Source organism: Porites lutea, chromosome 3, assembly GCF_958299795.1.
Source record: "Porites lutea chromosome 3, jaPorLute2.1, whole genome shotgun sequence".
In the NCBI taxonomy this organism is placed as follows: Eukaryota; Metazoa; Cnidaria; class Anthozoa; order Scleractinia; family Poritidae; genus Porites; species Porites lutea.
In genome coordinates this window covers 12,806,699-12,827,451 of record NC_133203.1, presented here as the reverse complement: position 1 = coordinate 12,827,451, position 20,753 = coordinate 12,806,699, and the positions used below count along the sequence as shown (strand labels likewise).

The 20,753-nt window shown below is 39.8% G+C and overlaps 1 protein-coding gene across 2 annotated transcripts; it reads right to left on the bottom strand.

Moving 5' to 3' along the window:
* Nucleotides 1-9,822: 9,822 nt before the first annotated feature.
* LOC140929388 (E3 ubiquitin-protein ligase hecd-1-like) lies at nucleotides 9,823-14,629 on the bottom strand. Of its 2 annotated transcripts, none has more exons than XM_073379189.1 (5): nucleotides 14,502-14,629; nucleotides 12,788-13,095; nucleotides 12,459-12,687; nucleotides 11,917-12,060; nucleotides 9,823-10,736 (listed from the first exon to the last, which is right to left on the bottom strand). In XM_073379189.1, exons 4-5 carry the CDS (start codon nucleotides 11,981-11,983, stop codon nucleotides 10,156-10,158), a joined length of 648 nt encoding a protein of 215 aa, XP_073235290.1. In that variant the 5' UTR covers nucleotides 11,984-12,060; nucleotides 12,459-12,687; nucleotides 12,788-13,095; nucleotides 14,502-14,629; the 3' UTR covers nucleotides 9,823-10,155. The 2 variants fall into 2 exon arrangements, with proteins under 2 accessions (XP_073235290.1, XP_073235291.1); XM_073379190.1 differs by having other exon boundaries at nucleotides 9,825-10,736.
* Between the last annotated feature and the right edge of the window lie 6,124 nt (nucleotides 14,630-20,753).

Here is a 20,753-nt window from a genome sequence, read left to right as displayed (position 1 = left end):
CATGTAGTAGTATAACAGCTGTTAAAGAAAATGACAATAAAATCAATTGAAAAAAGCATCACATTCTATTTCGAGGGTTACATATGAATATCATGGGGAAGATCATACGAGGCCCCTGTGTGTACAAGCCTGAAAAGTGGGATTCAGCACCTTTGTTGGTCTCGATCGCTTTCAATCTGATTGCATGTTGCAATGGTTTGACCATGAGAGGGTTTAATACAAACTCGGTAGAGGCATAAAAGGGAGATAGAATGAAATCAGCGTTGATGCATGTTTGCAAATAAGTATGAGGATATTGTCTGAAACTGGGACAATAACACTACCAGCACGGCGAACTGCCTGAAACACTCAGTATTCAGTTCTGAGTTGACATAATATACCACCCAGGTTTCCTTGATGCAGTGCCTTTTCCTTACATAAACGCTACTTAGTATATCAGGCTCCGAAAGCGAGACATATATTCAATGTCTATTAGGCTACCATCGCCCCTAATTTTCATGTGGCGGCTTTTCCGTTGGCAGCGTAAGTGGATCAACGCGGAAAAAGACCTTTCCAGTAGTGCAGTTTAGGGCTTGGCCATGAATTCTTTCCAAACTTCAATTTGCTGCGTATTTCAAGGACTTTTCAACGTGAACGATGGCATAGCACATTGCGCAGAATTAAAAAGTACTTGGCAGCGACCATGACTAAAGAGCGACAGTCCCCTGCTCTTGCTGTGATGAACATTGCATTACGCAAATTGGCCCAAGCCCGCCAATCGACACCTTTACACGGAAGCATCCATGATGCCTTAGACTGAGTAAACGGCAAATCACAAGACTACAGTGTGTCTTTTAACGTATTCAACGATTGTCAACGTATATGTTGAAGTTAATTTTTTATCTCGGGTTGTTTTGTTTTTTTTCTTATGTTTCAACGCCTTTAGCATAACGCATACATAGTATTTACCATACCCAAAAACAAAAGAAAGAAAAAAAAAACCTGAGATAAAAAACTAAAAACAACATAAGTCTATCACACTATCTCTTCACTGAAAGCAAAAAAAGCTAGCTTCTTTGGCACTGTCATTGGAAATTTGTGCTCAGAATCACAAAACGGAAATTAACATTTTCCCGAGGAGAATACCTTATACCCCATGCCCTCCTAAGCTCGATTGTCAATCTAGACAAAAATACCACATTAGGAACCAAAATTGCTGGCTACGCCCCTGTAACAGAGATTTTAAGAACAAAACTCTGCTATCAAGGATGCTCAACGTTACGTAACTGAAACCATATTCTTAGTATGTGAATTCTATTTTTTATTATTATTATTTTCTCATTCACCATCAGTTCTAGTTTGCTTAAGTTAGCAGCATGTATTGTTTATTGCTTAGCTCAACAATATTTGATAAAACTATTCATCAATATATACAAGCCCCACAAAAAATCCAAATGAACTTACTGATATAACGTCTGATCTATATAAGAGAGACAGGTAAGAAGTAACAATATATATATAAATAGAAGCAACAATATATAAACCATATAATTCCTCTATTCTATTATACACTTTTGAAATACTTTTTTTTTTATCAAACTCTGTAAACTACAAACATATCACAGCAGAATGGCGAAAACTTAACCGGCCTGTTTATATAAGGTGAGCCAGCAAGTGACTCACTTCGTATAAATCAACCTCGTTCCCAAGGTTCTCTCATACTCGCAGAGATCCCTGGGAACGAGGTTCAATATAAACAGGCCCCTTAGTCTACTCCAAAAATGGCACACTGAGTACTCCATATAACTCGATACCAGCAAGGGACATAGCATGCGTTTCTGGCACACTGGTTGACATGTCTTTTATCTGGACTATCTTGAACTGACGATACGCTCTTACTTCCCCTTTCACAGACCACGTTTTCGTTTTATATGACAAGTCTTTATTTCCTGACAGCATATGTGAAAAACGCTGCGACCTCCAATCAACTTGATGATGCCTGCTCAGCACACACCAATCATCGTCATTACAAAGCCTACCAAGGAGCTCAAAGTTTTGTAGAAAGTTTCTGTCATTGCATCCTAGCTGCCTCACAGTGTAGTCGGTAAGCCGTAGCGTGTAGTAATCTCCCAAATCCAGACACCATCCAGTTCGTGTGGAACTGTTGCCGGGAGTGAAATACTCTAAGATATTTTCAGGGTCTCCACGACCATTACCATCGCAGTAGCTTACTTTCACTCCGGAAGACGGTACTCGAGCAGGATTCAGCCACATACTGACTCCAGCATTGAAACCGAGGTAGTGAATACACCTTTAGTATCGAAATCTCCCTCATACCTTAAAATGATCTGAACCAAAAACAACAGAAAAACAGTAAAAGGAAATGTAAAGATAATAAGGAATCGCACAATGTTGTCCTCTTAGCTTGGAAGAAACATAACTATTGAACTATTGTACTAAGGTTGTCTGCAAAACAATTCAAACCCGCATGAAAATCTAAGGAAACCGTTTATGGCATGAAGTTCTTCTTAATTAAAAATTCAGTGATTTCATATATTCATAGATCATAAACATTGCACTTTCTGAGAATCAAAGACGGGAAGCATAAAAAAAAACAGTCAAGTGAAAAGTCTCAAATCCTGTTACACTGTAGAAATGAGAAAAAGTGGTAACAGTCTGACTGTTCTTACATTCTTTAGTTTGTGATGATTCGCTTCTTAGCCGTGTCGAAGTTCTGCTTTTTTGACACCGAGAAGTCCGTTTACACTCCACTCGTCGCGACTGTCTTCCCGATGAGTCATCAAATGGCTCTTCAAAATCATTCTTAGAACTTTGCAGACCGGACAATCGTCCTACGTAAAGAAAGAGAAAATGTTATTTTGTTAGTAATCTTGTTGTCAATCTAATTGTTTTGCGAATTACAATAAATACAAAGAAAAGAGACTAGCAAAACTGTTCGGTATAACGAGGTTTCGTTAAATAGGAGCTTCTTTTACTATTGCTTTTCTCATACTCCGTTCGTCATAAGGTAACGAGTACTTAGTTATATATAGATTTGTTATATCGACGTTCCACTGTACTGGTACAACGTACTTCCGCCAGAGGTAATGAAGAAACTATAATCACCTCCACAGCTCTTATACCCTTAAGGCTGGGCCTCGGATTTCGCAGCGTACCGCGCAGAAATTATAAGGGAGCGAGAAATATTTTGAACAAAGTCAGCAAGTTTTCAAAATTTGGCAGAATCGTCAAGAAGTCAGTCAAAAAATGGCCAGTATCTTTCATTCCGCATTCAATTTACAATGTAGTGATGAGAGAGAGAAGAGACCCCTGACTATCTTATGCTTTGTTGAGGGCTATAAAAGAGGAGACTACCCGAAAGGGTTTTCTCCAAGCCACAACCCATTTTCAAGAAAAATATCCGAATGAAAGCAGAGGGATACACTTCTGTGCACTGTATAATATCTACGCTTTTGCTGTATTGATTAATATGGGACTATTTGCAAGTATGACATAAAGCGATACTGTTTTTTTGTTTTTTGTTTTTTTTGTTTGTTTTTTTTTAACACTAACCTTCACGTGTGTCGTTCCTTTGATATAGCTTGCTTGAATTTTCCGGCAAGTTTGCGTCCTGTAACGCTGTCCGCAACAGTTGCAGCTGTGCTTCTAAGTTCTCACACTTGTGTAAATAAAGTTTGTTCACCTCCAATTCCGAACTCTGCAGTTTGGTCTTTCCACAAGATTTCGCGGAGTTTCGACTTCTTCGAGTTCGGTTTCAAGTTCAGCGACTCGGTTGTCTTCTGCAGAGAGAAAAAAGACAAAACCGAAACTAAAAAAAACAACACACCGTTCCTCTTAAGGCATCTAGGTTTATAAGTTTGATAATCGCCAAGTTAAAGACTGTTCTTTGATTTTTACTTAAGCTGAAACCACCTATCAGGCTCCCCAGAAGGTCTCACGGGAGAGCAAGCAGAGAGGAAGGAAATGAAAACATCGGTTGTAGTTTAGTGAAGAAAAATAGAAAGAACTTCACTGAAGCGTGTGTAAACCGCCGAGGGCCTCTTTTTGCAGCATATTTTAGATCGGGTGTAACAGATAGGATGCCGGGGGGATTCTGTATAAAGCGGAAAAGTTTCGGTGAGAGATGATAAAACATAATTCTTTGGTTTGCCTTGCAGAGAACAAGTAGGGTGGCATATAAAACACTTGAAGGTATACAAGTAGTTACACGTGCAGGTGAGGGAGGCGTTTAAGATATCTAAGCTCTTCTGTATATAGCCTGTAGAGTTTCAGCGCATGTGGCGCTTAGAAGCGTCGTGCTTCGTTTGATCAGAGCTTGAACTTCTCACATTTAATTGTTTCATGAAACGTTCTGGGTCAACTGTTTTTATTTAAGCCTCTAATTAAACTTCTTATACTTACGTAAACGTTTGTTCTCTTCAAAATGCTGCGAATTGATTTTTAGTTCCTCTGTTTGGATTTTCAAATTTTCGAGCTCAATTTCGAGTTCTAAGAGCCTCTTGTTCTCTGCAGAAGAAATAAAATATTAAAAACATTCAAGACGTTTTGTTCTTGTTAATATATTTACAAAAGATCAACGATCGAGTCAGAAAATGAGGCCCCTTTTACATGGGGAAAGGTTGCCACGGGTAGAAGAGTCACGCTACCTCCGGCGAGCCAAACGAACAAAACGTGACGATCCGTTGACATGAGAAACAAGAACACAAACTCGGCTGTGATGGTGGTGCCACCCTCCGAGCCGGGCCACCTTTTTAGGGAGCTTAAGCAACGACGAGGGCGACGACAACGAGAACGGCAAAGAAGCAATGGGTTTAAATTGGCAAAACAACAACTTTGCACGTGCATCAGGCTTTTTTGTACATTTCTTAGCCGTCGTTGCACGACTACAACATGAATGAAATGCCTAATTTCACGTTTTGTCGAGGACGGGAACACAAGACAACAACTTTCCTTTTCTTTTCCTGAACTTTGATACACACTCGCTAAAGTCGATTCGGCTGGGGGGTTGGCTCTTCTACCCGAAACAGGTTTTCTCCACACAAACGGGGCCTAAGAAACAGAAAAATCAAAAGCCTCTGGAGGAGAAGAGCCACCTCATAGAGCCAGGAGCCCATAACCCAAGGCTCCTGCTAAACCATTATCACAACTAAGGAATTAAAACTTGCTTCGTGTTGTAAGTTTGTTGCAGATTTACTTTACCTTCTTTCAAAAGTGAGCAGGCCAGAAATGGTTGTTTCCTTTGCAGTCCCTCAACAAGATTTGGAAAAGCTTCCGGACCTCTTCTCATCAGCATAAAGATTAAATCCTCATTTACGTCCTTACGTATTTTCTTACTTCGTACCTCGTCCATGTCATCTTGATCTATAATTTCCTTGTGATACAATGAAGTAACTGCGGTTCTGGTTCTAAATCCTTGACGAGTTCTACAATGAGCCTTTGTAGAATATGTTTGTGGCATTCCCTCATGGTTCACCTTGTTCTCTCGTGGCAAAATCTGGGATTAAGAGAGGGAAAGTGCAGGAGTTCAAACTGAAATGGTACAACATGCATGTAACCAACTCTGCAGAAATGAGTGAATCCGGTTCAGTCAAAAGATTTCTTTAAACATTAGCAGCTCAATAAGGCTGGACTTCGCGTGATCATGAACATCATGTTGTGATTTATCCAGATCAAATCTAGTTTACTTTTTAATAAATTCTCGATGTTAATTTATAGTTAACTTCTAATTAAGTACTTTATTCTAAATTTCACTATTTGGTAGACACATATTTTAAAAAAGGGAAATATAATTAGGCAATCAGACTTATTCATGTATTTTTTTATCAACAGTATGGAATGAGAACCTTAGGGCCTGTTTACAAGGAGAGAGGGTTACCCTTGTGCTAGGGTTACCCTAGCAAGCAGGTTAAAGTTAGGTCTGGTTTACAAGCAAATTTTCACAGGTAGGGTAAACCGGGTCAACTTTACCAGCTTTGCGGACGTGTTTCGTCATGCCTGACATTCTTTGTAACGGTCCAAAAGTTGAAATAATCTTGAAGTTCTCTATGGAAAACACGTTAAATTCACGAAAAAAGGGAAAATATTATCATCGTGGACAGAAAATAACTTGTTATGATTCAGATGTTTATAATTAAGCACAGAAATTGAATAATACCGTTCAAATTGGTACGATTACTGGTCACGCATGAAGGCGGAAAGTTAACCAAGGTAGGCTAGTTATCCCTAGCTGAGCGTTTACAAGGCAGTTAGGGTAACCCTCTTGCTAGGGTAACCCTGGCACTCAGGTAGGGTTACCTTAGCGCTAGGGTAACCCTACCTGCCTTGTAAACACGTCGTGTGAAAAAAAAAGAAATATGCGAGTGTTAGGGTACCCCTAGCACCATGGTTACCCTCCTCCCTTTAAACAGGGCCTTCTGTTCATGCTATAGCTATACCAGATAGATTTTCGTGTCGGCACGAAAAGCTATCCGGTATAGTATTAACACCTGTTTGCCAGCAGCATAGCAGGCTACTCCACGCTACGGCGCTGCGCAGCTTCGTTTCGTTACAGACATCGCCGAAATCATCGCTGTTATGTGTGAATAGAAGCCCTATCCTGTTTAGTGGTTTTCGTGCCGCCGCAGAAGCTATCGATCATAGCCTTAAGTACTCGAGGAGGGCGGGCTTTATAAGCACTCATTTGTACGTGGTCGCACAGGAAGGATTACACAACCATTCAAGTATGTATCGTACGATAAAATTACCTAAGTGGCAAAAAAAAAGTAAAGCACCTTGTTGTTGCCAATAAAAGAGAACCGTAAAAACATTACAATGTTCGTTTACAACGGGGACGAGGATGTGTTGGAATGATACAGAAAGGGGACGGATCAGAGATGAATCGGTGGATTCAATCACGCGAGGCTTTCGAGCTGAAGCAAGAGCTTAACTGCAATCAGTCAGCTGACGTTAAATTAGAAAAAGGAATCCATAGCAGCTTATCAGATATCGCGCTGTGAACATCTACGATAAGTTTCATTTCTAACTTCAAAAAGAGGCAACCGATTTAGTTTCAGTTCAAGTGCCATTTCTTTCTTGCGCCAAAGTAAACCACGCTATGCTACAACTGCATTGCGAGGCAGGATCCATAGGATCAATTATGTAAGCACTTATTTAGAGTACATCTCAGAAGCGTCTAATTTCTTTCAATAAACCGTGTTGTACTCACTCACTGTGTAGAATTAACATGCTCATAATTTCAGACAATAGTAGCTACGCAAAAACGTAACAGTAAAGACATTCGTACTGCGTACGTTTAGACTGCAAACCTTATTGCGTGATCGCTTGGCTGAATGCATATGTTGACATAAAAGTGTGTATTTCTCTTTTTGAGATTGACGAAATCAAATAAGTCTTCTGTGTATGAAATTGCCTTCAATAACTAGTAAAATCGCCGCCCATGCTTACCTCGAACCGATTATGAAACGCGAGCAGTACTTCGCAGATGAAATCTACACAAACTTGTACATCGCAATAAACTTCCTTACGTTGTCAACTGCCTGACAACAGCTGTAAGTAGTCAGGCTCAACAAAAAACAGCTATTGTCTTTTCAACATTCCTTGACCTTTACGCTTGAAAGGCTGTAAAAGATTGTTTTACACAGTTTTGGAGTTACACGAGAACCTAGCGAGCCTCTGCTCCAACTGTGTAGAGTTTTCAAAACACAATTGAAAAAATCGGTGTTCAGTGAACGTTGGAAGGTTATAAAGATTTGAGGTGCTCTTTTCCTTATACTGGGGCGGACAATTTCACTGTGATATACCGGAGTGTTCGTTACATAGGTATCATTTATTTATTTAGAGGAGAATTCACTACGTTACAAAACCTGTAATGTTTACTCTAAAATTTTTAGAGTTGAATATCAAAAGGACCTCAGAAGCCCAGATCATATAGTGACCCTCAAGGCCCAGCAATTGATTGCGTAAACGAAAACCCACTATTCGTTAAATCAAAATCTGGTCTCGATAATGGATGAAAACCGAAAATATAGCTTCCAACACAATGCGAATTTGCCTTTCATTAAGCTTGAACACTTGCCTTAAAGCCGTGAAATATAATTCTATCAATCTCCGACTTTCTCAAGTAACGATTTCATTCACTATGCTGTGTATGAAGCCGATTGCTAAAATAAAGCCAAAATCTATACACTTCTAAATTCCATCGGTACACTGACCAGGATCGATCGGGAGTAATTTCTATGATAGTCTGTAGGAGGAGCCACTCAACTAAACAGGGACCGCCATTGGTTGATTCTTGGTCACTTGGCCTTGGTGGCCTTGACTAAAATCAAATGTATCCCAGAAGCATTACAACACGTGATCAAAGCATGGTGGAAAGTGGTTTTAAAGTTATCCTAGAAGAGAAACAGCAGCTAATAATAATAATAATAATAATAATAACTTTAATAGTAACATCCTCGTGAGGTTTTTCAGGAACTATTTACAAACGATTTACAATTTATAAAAGCAAAAATGACAATAAAAACTCGAAATCACAATTTATGATGGTATTCTACTAAATTCTTGAGCTTATGAAGGAAATGTCTGCCTCAATAGTGTGTCTTTCAGGGCGCGCTTGAAAGATGCCAATGAGGCACTTTGCCTGAGTTCATTATGCAAGTTATTCCATGTGTAGGCCCCTCTGTAGGAGAATGTGCGCTGGCCTATAGCCGTCCTGTATAGCGGAATCTGCAAAGAGTTCCGTGTACGAGTGTTACGAGTATGTATATTTGAGCGCTTGGTAAACTTGCTCGTTAAGTATTGAGGCGCAAGATCGTTCTGACATTTAAAGGTCAAAACGGAGTGAGTCTCTATAAAATAATTGTTCTTTAACAGGAAGCCAGTTTAGCTCTCGAAGCAAAGGTGTTACGTGGTCAAACTTCCTAGAGTTTGTTACGATCTTGCTGGCAAAATTCTGAATAGATTGTAATCTGTTTATATTCTGGAGTGTAGTATTAGACCATACAGATGAGCAGTAAAGCATCTTGCTAAAGACTAATGATGTTATTAACAACTCTAGTGTTTCCTTGTCGAAGCTCCTTTTGACTCTATTTATTTGGCAAAGCTTTGCGAAACAAGATGACACTGCACATGAAATATGGTGATCGTAGGTCAGATGGGGGTCAAGAAAGACTCCCAAGTCCTTGGCAGAGTCTGTTGGCTTCAGTGTTTTACCTAAGAATACCACTCTAGGGTCTTAGCTAGTAGAGGAAAATTAAAGATGTAGATAATATAAGGATAACTCGAATTCTTGTTCTTAACATCCATAGGGATACCATCCCATTAGCTCCTCCTAGGGGCCCGATTCGATTTGTCAAAATTATTGGAAAAAATATCGGACTGCCGGTCGTTTAGTGTTTTGAAAATCTTGACCGGTTACCGGCCATATAGCCGCAACCTTTATTGTTCTAAGAGGGAATCACACAAGGAGCATTAGAGCTACAAGCCCCAAATTTTTGTATCATATTTATCAAAAATTGAGCATAAATGCCATCCAAAACTGTTTAAATTGGTATTTGATTCGTGACTTGGTTGGCCAAAATGCAAGTTAATGTTGTGTTTTTATTGTCGTTTCTCAAACCTATCTTGTAGCGCAGATCACAGTCCAACAAAGTTCCTTAAACTTGGTAGATGATATAAACAGTCTTAAACTCAAGAATTTTAAGTTTCGTTAGAAAATTTGCTCTTATCGCCAAATCAAAGCTTCAAAATAAATTTCAGTCATTCAGTTGAAAGCGAGAATGATTGAACTTAATATACATATCAAAAATCGAAAATTATCTGGCCACTTCGATCTGACGCGACTCGAGCACGTTATTAGAAAAATACTAAAACTGGCTCATAATTAAGCTAGTCAACTTAAACGCGATTGTTAAAAGGAAGATAATTTCTAAATTTAGGTCATCACTGACAAAGATTCTTAGCCTCATATCCCTTTCTACTTAAAACTTCACACTTAATTTAATTCCATTTCTTCACGATTCCTTCCCTACGGCAGCCTTTCTACCCTTTAGGTATACTAGTTCTAGGTATATAAAGCGTCTGAATTTCAAGCTACTGTGATTACAATAAGTTGTACACGAGCAAAAAAATGAATACTCAGTCATATGCAAACGTTTTTTAATCAAAATCTGGTACACTCAGCACTCCATATAGCTCGATACCAGCGAGGGACATTTGAGGTGCACCTGCGGGCATTGAATCTCTTAATTGAACAATTTGAAACTGACGATGGGCTTTTAGTTCTCCTTCCACAGACCATGTCTTTGTTTTGCATGGCACCGGTTTCATTTTATCGCCTGATTTCTCATTGTATGACCATTCCCGTAACTTCCAGTTGACTTTATAATGTCTGTTTAGTAAACTCCACTCATCGTCATCATTAAGCCTTCCTTGGATCTTAAAGTTTTGTAAGAAATTCTTTGAATTACTTCCACGTTGCCTCAAAGTATAGTCAGTAAGCCGAAGTGAGTAGTACTTTCCCAAATCCAGACACCAACCCGATCGTGTGTAACTGTTGACTGGGTTGAAATATTCTAGGATATTTTCAGGGTCTTCACGACCTTCCCCATCGCAGTATGTTACTTTCACTCCGGAAGATGGTACTCGAGCAGGATTCCTCCACATGCTGACGCCGGCATTTAAACCAAGGTAGTGAATGACTCCCTTAGTATCAAAGTCTCTCACGTGCCTGAAATGGTCTGAAATGGAAAAGCAGAGTTACTGAAATTCTCACCTGGCTGTACACTTTCTGCAACACCATTTCTTTTGAACGAATACTTTATGGTTCTTCAAAACTCCTTGACGTCATTGATTAGTGTAGACTCTGCCTACATATCGTGGTCGCGATCGTATAAGGCAGAGCACACTTCTTGAACAATTGTGTTAAGATCTGTTTCGTAACCAAGTGGCCAAACACTCCTTGAATAAAATTGAAAGGACATCTTTTCGAGGCATTTGATTTTTTTGCCCGGTCTTGCGAAAGCTGTCACATATATTTTTTGCGAAATTTACCCACACAAAGTAACTAGATGGAGATTAAAACTGTTCCCGGTTTTTATGCGCGGCAACTTTACAGGCTGTCCCAAAGGTTCGTTCCTCTAATTATAATGCTAAATAGACTTTGGGCATTCATCCAAAAAAAGATAATCATCCCAGCCCCTTTCCACAGTAAGACTTTTGTACCTCTTTACAAATTTGAGACGAGCTGATCGTTGCTTGGCGGACTAAGAAACGCTTTTTTTGCCATCCGGTCAGGAGCATCTAACCTTCGCTTTTCACGGAACCTGCTCCAGACTTAGCTTGCTAACTGTTGTGAGAGGAGTACCATGTCAAGTTTCGTCTTTTGTGCCTAGTTTTCTTTAAAACTATTTTAGCTGCTTTATTCAGGACTTTCGGTCTTCCCCTTCGTTTCCTGTCTTCAAAAGCTTCTTTTCTCGATGACCATTTTCCCGCCCAACATTTGGATTTTTCCAGTTTTTCAGCAGTTTCTTCAACTGAAAAGCCAGTAAATCGCAGTATGCATGCTTATGCTCTCACGTGACTGAACGTTTTTGCGTTAAAAGGGTTTATCTTTCATAGTAATATTCACAAAAAAAAAAACAGGGAAGGAGTTCGCGCAATACGGGCTACAAAGACAAAAAATCTTTGGTGGGAAATAAACTCGCGCATGCGCACCTGTGGCGCGGGTGTACACAAATCGAATATTAGAGTCAAAAGATGGTACAACAAGTATAAAATATTGAATTACATTTGAAAGACACAACTTTTGTTTACATGATTTGCTTACCAAGTCCAATCGTACTGCATTACAGATTTAGAGAGTAGAGGAACGAACTTTTGGGACACCCTCTAAAAGAGCAGCCGCTTATTTGTACTTACATTCTTTAGTTTTTGTGAATTCGTTTCTTAGACGTGTCGAAGGTCTACTTCTTTGGTCCTGTCCCATTCCTTGCGACTGCCTTCTCGTTGAATTATCAAATAACGGCGTTTCTAAATCACCGTTCTCCAAACTGGTTACTGGCTCTACGTGTAAAAAATATACAATGTTAACTTTATTCTTGACTTTCTATTCTGTCTTCAGTAGCCCACGATTTTTTCATCCTTTCCCCAAACAGAGAGCCTGTTCACAGGCTAGTCTTGAGGAATGCGCGGCCGAACGAAAATATAGTCTACTCAGTATGGAATTTTTCGCGTTCCATCTTAAACAAAGTGTATCAAAAAATAGAAACTATAATGAGACCCCTGGCCCTGGCTAATTACGCATCCCTCTAGTTTCACACTGTGAAACAATAATTGAGTAAAATTAAAATTCGGACACTTCGGTTAACCGCGTAGTTTGTGCACTTGTGATCAAACAATGTAAGATTACTGCCGGAAGTTTTACAAAGATAACTTTATACAAAATCATGGTGATTTCGTACCTCTTATAGCTTCTTATGATGTCGTCTTCGTTGACACTTAAAGCAGCAGCGCCGCTCCTTTCATCATAGCCTGATCTTTCCAAATTGCTGTCCTGTAAAGTTCTCGGCCAGAACTGCAACTGTTCTTCTAAACTCTTGCACTTGGTCTTAAGCTCCTCCTTCTTTGTTTCCAATACCAGCAACCGTTCAGTTACAAGCTCTTTTTCTAATTTGTAGAGTCTACTATTCTCTGCAAAAAAACCCGCAAATATATAGCATCAGTTTTCCTCTATGATCAAGTTTTATACTCTGATCACCCCTGGCAGAAAAAAACAGTTGTCGTCATTAACCTTCTTTCAAAAGAATGCAAGCCAGATGAGGTTGTTCCTTTTCCAATCCATTCACAAACCCTGAGAAAGCATTCGGGTCTTCTACTTTTCTGAGCTTAATGAGCAAAGCCTTATTCTTATTCCGACGTGTTTGCATTGAAAGTATCTCCAAGGCGTATTCATCAATAATTTTCGCTTGATACAAATAATTTGTCACAGGTTGTGGGTCCGTATCTGCTCTCAGTTTCATATGGAACTGTTGAAGAATGTCATTTTGGCGCTGTATTCTCTGCATGGCTAATAACCTTTCCATGATTTCCTTGTTAGAGCTGAAAAGCACAAAGAAATACCCATCGTTACAATTAAAAATAAAATTAAACTTGTCATGATTTCAGGTGAAACTCGGTACACTGTTTTAGGAATTCAAGGAGGATAAAATCGTAATCATAAAAAAGAGGTTCCTCTTGCACGTATGCGGCTGTGTTGACAAATGTAACAAAGCTATTTAGGCCTACTTAAGTAATCAATCAAGGTTAACAGTATATCATTTAATAAAACTAAATGGTTTTCTGGTGAGCCGTTTACGTAACAATTTTTAAAAAATAATAATAATAAGATGCTTGGAAGACACTTAAACTACAAACAACATCATCCTAGATAGGCACTAAAGCTTTATAAAATAACTATTTTGGAACGATTAAAACTGAAACAGCCACGTCCCGCCCCAAACTTGACATGTACAATTTTAATTTAAAAGGAGGCCAGGCTTTTCTTAATACAGCTTCTTATATTACGGAGAATTCATCAATTACATTTCAGTCCCTCATAATCCAATGATACGTCTGATTCGATCTGGTCTGTATGTAAAGACGTTCGAATAGGTTGCTGTTCTGATAACGATACAGACACTGATAAACTATACTCAATTATAATAAACATTGTTTCGAAAGGAAATAGAATTCGGCAATGCGGAAGCACCTCACTTGTACAGCGTCATACAGGAAAGATTAGAAGACCAGTTAGACAGCCATGTCACGAAAAATGAACATGCGGGGCAAAAATTGTAGACACTCTTCTTCTTTTCAACTAAAAACTTAGGATCTGCAAACGCATCAAAATGTTCGTTTCAAAACCACACCTAAGCTTTGCTACACAGCAAAAAAGGGGGAATGATGATTCGAAAGAATCAAAGCGGAAGCTTCAAATGTGCAAAGGAACAAAGCAACTGACGTTAAGTTAACAAAAGCCGAGTATTGCAGTATTTCAGTGATTTTTCTAAAGGTTCAATCTACAAAAAGAAGCAATTTTCGTCAGTTTCCACCTTTCCTGTTTAGGTTTTGCGTATCAGCCTTTGAATTTCTTGCATCAAAACACCCTGAATGCAACTCGAGCCTAGATCACAAGATCAAGACGGATCAATTAGTTCTTCATTTGCAAGCTGTTCGCTTACTAAGGCACCTAGAACGGCAAGAATTCCAACACTATACAATATTTTAGCTCTGCTCACTTTAAAAAACAGACTCTAGTGATAGACGATAGTAGCTATCCGACAGCTAAGAACACAAAGATATTCGTATTGTGTACATATATGCTTAGACCGTCTACGTTATTGCGTTTTAACGCTTGACTGAGTGTATATTACTATATTTGCGGAAATGCAAGTTTGTATCAGTTCCTTTTGAAGATTGATAAAGATTGTGTAATTAGCTTCTGAATGGAGTTGTCAAAACCTTACCGTAAATCCCGGACTGGGGTAAGTTATGCGGCAACACCCTCAATTTTGTTCCATCAAATGTGCTTCTTTATTGCTACGTGCGCCAGCTGAAGCCAAACAAAACCAGTTGGACCTAAGCCATGGACTTTCCAACATTCCTACCCTTTGACACTTTTTAAGCCATATTTCAGATATTTCAGTACCATATAAGGAGGTTTGACACAAACCAGAGTCAAACACTAAATAAGAATCCCCGAGATCTTTGCAAGACGGACTGAATGGGGTTTACCCCTTTTTAGTTTTTTTTGCCCATTTCTATAGCGTTTAATAATACAAAAATGTTAGTACTTTACTCTTTAGCCGCAAGCTTGAAGTTTTAATCTAATACCTTGGAAAAAGTACACACAACCATATCAGCTATAAAACCAAGGCGGAGCAGCCATGAACCCCGGCGGGCATGAACCGCTGTATTTTCCTTCCGGCTTGCTGTTTTGAGGGTCTGAATGGAGGTACCTCGATAACACTAAACGCTTCATCTTTTGGCTTTGTAACATGGAACAGTTAAATTTTAGGCATTTTAACACTAACAGTAAAATATTCTGTAAAACAGTAATTTTTTTCCACAAAGAAGCAAAAGCGGCTCCAAAAAGGCCAATGTTATTTTGTTTAGTATATCAGGGAGTTTTCGGCCATTTTACGACAATTCCGGATTATTTCAGAAGACCTCCGAAGACTACCTACGATTCCCGAAGACTGTCGAAGATTTCCGAGGACTAAGACAGAGGACCGACCATTGCCGAAGATGTCCGAAGTTTAACAGTTTCACACTTTTCCCCTAGTCACGAACCCTTTGTCATTCTTTACTTAGTTCTACAATTCTCAGAGGTGCGGAAGTGTGGAATAGACTGACAAAGTCAGGATAATGTCACACTTTTCCCCTAGTCACGAACCCTTTGTCATTCTTTACTTAGTTCTACATTTCTTAGAGGGGCGGAAGTGTGGAATTGTCTAACAAAATCAGGATAATGTCACACTTTTCCCCTAGTCACGAACCCTTTGTCATTCTTTACTTATAGTTCTACACTTCTCAGAGGTGCGGAAGTGTGGAATAGTCTGACAAAGTCAAGATAATTTCACACTTTTCCCCTTGTCATGAACCCTTTGTCATTCTTTACTTAGTTCTACACTTCTCAGAGGTGAGGAAGTGTGAAAAGTCTGACAAAGTGTGAGGCTTGGGCGCTTTGCGCGCGTACGACTCTCACGCCACGCTTTACCGATTTCTTTACTGATTTTGAGAAAAAACCGACTGTTTTGCAGACTAGCCCCTGCCAGGCTTCAAAAAGAGAATAAAAGAGTCTCATGTACTGATTAAAGATGTTTAAGCTACTAGAGCTACTACAACTACACACTTGTCATCCTCAGGTCAACTCCCCCGGGTAGAGTGCGTAGGTGTTTATGATGCACTAACTTCTTGGCCTTGCAGGTGCCTGTCTTGGAGGTATACAATTTTGGGTGTATCTTTCACTACGAATACAGCCTTCTTTCCTCGCTGCTCAGCATCCTCGGGATGATTATATCTAAGCAACTGATAAAGTCGTTGAATTCACTTCGGGTCTTGGTTCAAAGACCTAAGTCACATTTGATTGCGCTCGCATGTACCGAGTAACTTGTCGGTCAAAATCTCAACTACGTGAACACTCGGGCCCTGTCTCCGACACTCTCCCCTCATATGGCAACGAAGGAGACATATGTTGTCCATTCTTCAGGAGACTGGGCAATAACAAATTAACATAGTTACATGAAAAGTTTTAGAAAGCTACTAAGCAGTCCTATACAAAATACTATTTCAAAGTTTTTACTGTTCAAGTTATCCTGAATTCTCCTCTGCGCCAGCAATTTGTCGGATTTTCTCTTCTTTTCCAATGCAACTCTTACGTTCACTAGCACATTAGTCGTCATATGTGCTGAGATCAACTCAAGACGCTGAATAGTTAAACCCTCTTTAGAAAGCGTGGCTTTGGCTGCTACAAGCCGCCGGGTAGTCCCTTCCTAATTCTTGCTTCACCACTGCATTCACAACCGCTCCTATACCAGCACCACTTGCATCCCCAAATCCACGTGACTTAATTTCCTGAATGGGTTCTCTTCGGTCTGCAAGAGCACGACTTACATCTATCTGCTTAGGAAGCCCTTGCTCCCATCCAAGTTTCAGCCTGCCTGTTAATTCTGCATCCCATGCCAATTTCACCCGACACACCGTACGGTACAGACACTTTCCTACCAAAGTCACCGGTGAAACAAGCCCCAAATGGTCATAAATACTTGAAAGCTTACGAAGAACTCCTCTCCTGCTTGAGGCTGCTTCCCAGTCATGAAAAGATACAATGATCTTGTCATGTTTTTTGTTCCATCCCGTCTTAGCTATATAATAGGCTTGATCATCCTGCCTGGGGTTCCCCAAGCAGTTGCTTCGCAAATATTCCTCTTTTCTCAAGATCAGGACAGAGGTTTATGCTACTTTATGCTCAGTGGACTTCCACTTATGTAATGTGAATGTTGCATCTTCAAATATCTCGATCGCCTTCTCCTTTAGCAACTTGGTTTCTTCTTCTGTCATCCCACTACTCAACAGGTCATCCACATAAAGACTCTTCAGTATTTCAGCTTTTGCAGGAGGTTCACCTTCCACCCAGTTGTCCAAGTGGTGCTCAATCACGCCACCAAGAAGAAGGGGAGATGGCGCTAGCTCATATAAAGCTCTTGTAAATCGCAGTGTTTCAATATGGGAGTGTTCTCCCTGTCTCCAACGAAAACGCGGTGCATGACGATCAGCCGTTCTTATCCGTACTAGTAAAAATGCTTTCCTCAGATCTCCCACTAGTACCACAGGATGTGTGCGTGACCGCCGGGACTAGCACGTTCCACAACTTGTTCTGCAGAGGGGGCCCTGGCGTACAAGCAGTCACAGCATCAGGATGGGCTTGTGCCGACGCATCGTGGTATATACACTATACGCAGTCTCTTCTCGAGTTACTGGTTTATGGGGGATATAAAACTCCCCCCCCCCCCCCCTGAGCTGGTTGATTAGCATTCTCCACAATTCCCTCAACTTTCTGATCTCGCTGTAGGCTTGTTCTACTCCTGTTGGCTTCAGTTTCTGTTTCAGGTTTTCCAGCCGACGAAGACTCCCGTGCTCGTTAGAAAGAAGAGGTGGGTGATTCCCCCGGGGGGGGGGGGGTACTTCTGGGTGGGGATGTGCCGCTGGGACCCTGGAACCCTTAACCTATACCAGAGCTAGTTCAGCTGAATTTTGCTACCCTATACTAGAGTAAACTCCCCAAATCCCCCCTATCCCAGAGTAGCTGTTTTCCAGAAACTACTGGGGTCACTAGCACAGTCTAGCCAAAACAAGACCTTGTACCACACCTTAGTTTGGATAAAATCTTCAACCAACTGATCAGTTTCATCAAAAAGGATACCCTATTCTAGATCCAAACGCTCTGATTTATATACCCTATCCTAGAGTAAACAGCTGCTTGAAAACCATACCCCCGGGGTGATTCCTTTCCAGGGTAGGACTGCTTCATACCACCCCGCTTCACAGCGCGTCAACTGCTCACGATTCTCTATGCACTTCACGTTGGTCATCTTCAGGGGTGTCAGCAAGTCCTATCACATCCAGGCCTCACAGTTTCTGGTAATCCACTGAACTGGTTTATGCAAGGAGCATGTGTGCAGAATCAATTTCCTCTCCAGGAATTATTATTACACAACTTGTGTCTGTGTGTGGCTGTGTGTGACAAAAGAAATTGTAGTGTTCTGCCACAATGATATAGACGACAAATTCAGTTACTGTTTTTAACATGAACGGATTCGATTAAAATGGTCCTGAATTCAGAAAATGTCTTTACTGGAGATTTATTTAAACAATCTTATGGGGATGATTATAAAATGTCTAAATAAAACTCTCCAGATTAAGGAGAACAATTTTTACGAACTGGAGAGCTATCTGCGGGGGAAGGTTTCGGTTGCTGGTCTTGCACCTTTGAAGCAACAAAATCCCTGATGGTACTATTGACAAAGTGAAAGTAGATTCCTCTGAATCGGTCACATTCATCAGAAAAATACGACCAGCTAGCAAGACGATAAGCGATACGCACGATCAAGCATGGCTTTCAAAAGACCACAAATAAAATAAAATATTTATTATAGCTTACACTATTATGACTAATTTATTATCGTTCCCCAATTCAAAATCTTTAAAATATCATTCTAACTGTGGAAATCAGGTTTAATCTTTCATCTTCGTTTAGCAACATCTAGACCCTTATTACAGAGGGCCACAAAAATCATTGTTTATTCAGTACATACCTCTTATCTTCCCAGAAAAGCCGGAAGTTTTCGCAAAATATTTTAGATCTAAGAAAGGTTTGATTGTTGCGCACAATTAAAATAGAAACACCCAAAAAAGTTAAAGTGTTCCAAATGATCGAACTTAGTAGTGACGAACATTGTTAGAGTTCTGCAGTTGTCCTCAGTTTTTTCTCTAAGGGTAAGTGTTTGATTTGCGGTCCGAATAACTTCAGAAGGGTTTAGCAATCACTTTAATTTGTCCATTTTAATTTTTTCATTATCGTTAACATGTTGTGAAACGCAAAGTTTTATTCTTAATGAAGGATCTATGTAGTACAAAAAATAAGCAAATGCCACTGAGGTCTTTTATTTGGCAGTTTGGCAGTTCTCTTTGTTGTTTCCGGCGACACAAAAAATTCACATACACTTGCCAAGATATAACATATAGATTTAGCCAGGGCTAAAAGCGAAGCTCTCTTTAATATCTTAAGTTTACTAAAACAAAATATAAAAGCGTGTAATGCTAAGCGGCGACGACAACGAAAACAGCCAAAAACGATCAGTAGATCTAGTTAGCAAAATAACAACTTTGCACATGCAGCACACTTTTTTTGTACATTTCTTTGCCGTTGTTTTGCACGACTACAACGAGAAACTTCCAGAAACTTCCTGGTTACACGTTTTATGTGCTCCTGTTCACTTTTTTTTGGCTGCCACTCATTTTCACCTTGGTGGCCGCTAGCCTCTCCTTTTTCTCACCGCTGCTATAAAATTTTCATGTTTTTCTTCCAACGAAATTGGTCTCCTTTGTTTTTTATCTCTCGCTCTAGCTCTTTCTCATGGAAAGAAAGAATCGGCTTTGCTGTTGTTGTTTTTATCTCTAAACGTCCGGGAAGCTATGTGATTTAACGCCAAAACGCGCTAGTGCTTGAAATGTAAAATTTCATCCCGGCTTACATGAAGGGACGGACGTACGTACGGACGTATTCCGTAAGGACGACTTTCTCAGAACCCAAATTTCTTGGATACATAGATTACCAAATTTTCTTATCGATGGTGCTCCGCTATAAAAAAAAGATAGACTTTCAGTCGGGGCTTCAGACTTCCCATTTTCGGCTTCTCGTAAATAGCTGTGAAAAGCTATCTATTTTGTACCGGCTACTCACTTTTTTTTCTATTATTTTTCTTATTCTTGTTCAGTAAAATTAGCTTGTCTTCTTTCCACAAGACTAATACTTTTAAAAGGATAAATCTTTACTGACTTGTGTCAAGTTTGATGAATTAAGTAGATAAGGAAAATGGATGGAAAGTTCCCCAAGATGTGGGTTCAAGGTTTTTGTTTTTTTTTTTTTTTTCCCTCCGCCCAGCAAAACTTAAGCTGAGAGGACGTTTCCCTGATTAATTTCGTACTCGCGTGCGATTCTTTAAAGGCAAAAAGTCTAGTTCTTTTACTCCAGGAAGCAGTCAAACCTCATCAATCGAGGTCAACACGTATTTAGCGGTCCCCGTCAATCAAGCGTTCACTTACCAACTTTCTATCGACAATTTATTTTAGTTGATTTTATCAGACAATCAACCTGTATTAACACACGTTTTACCGTATATGTACTGGAAGCAAAGTTTTATATGCATCTCATTAATTACTTTCTGTAGAGCCTTATACTAAGTTTCAAACAAAGCTTTGACTTGCCAATCGATTGGTTTTGTTTTATCACTCTCTGTACTATTGAGTTTAAATTTGTTAAAAAAAAGGAAAAAAATATTTAAATAATACGGTCTACAATGATCTTTAAGTCAATCAAGACTGGTGGCATCCCGGGGGGCACTCAATGGAATTCTTGGTGGTCGTGGGGTATGCCGCCCGGTTCTCCAAGTCCTGACCCTATTTCAGACCAAAAAATGTCACTTTCCACACCGTTT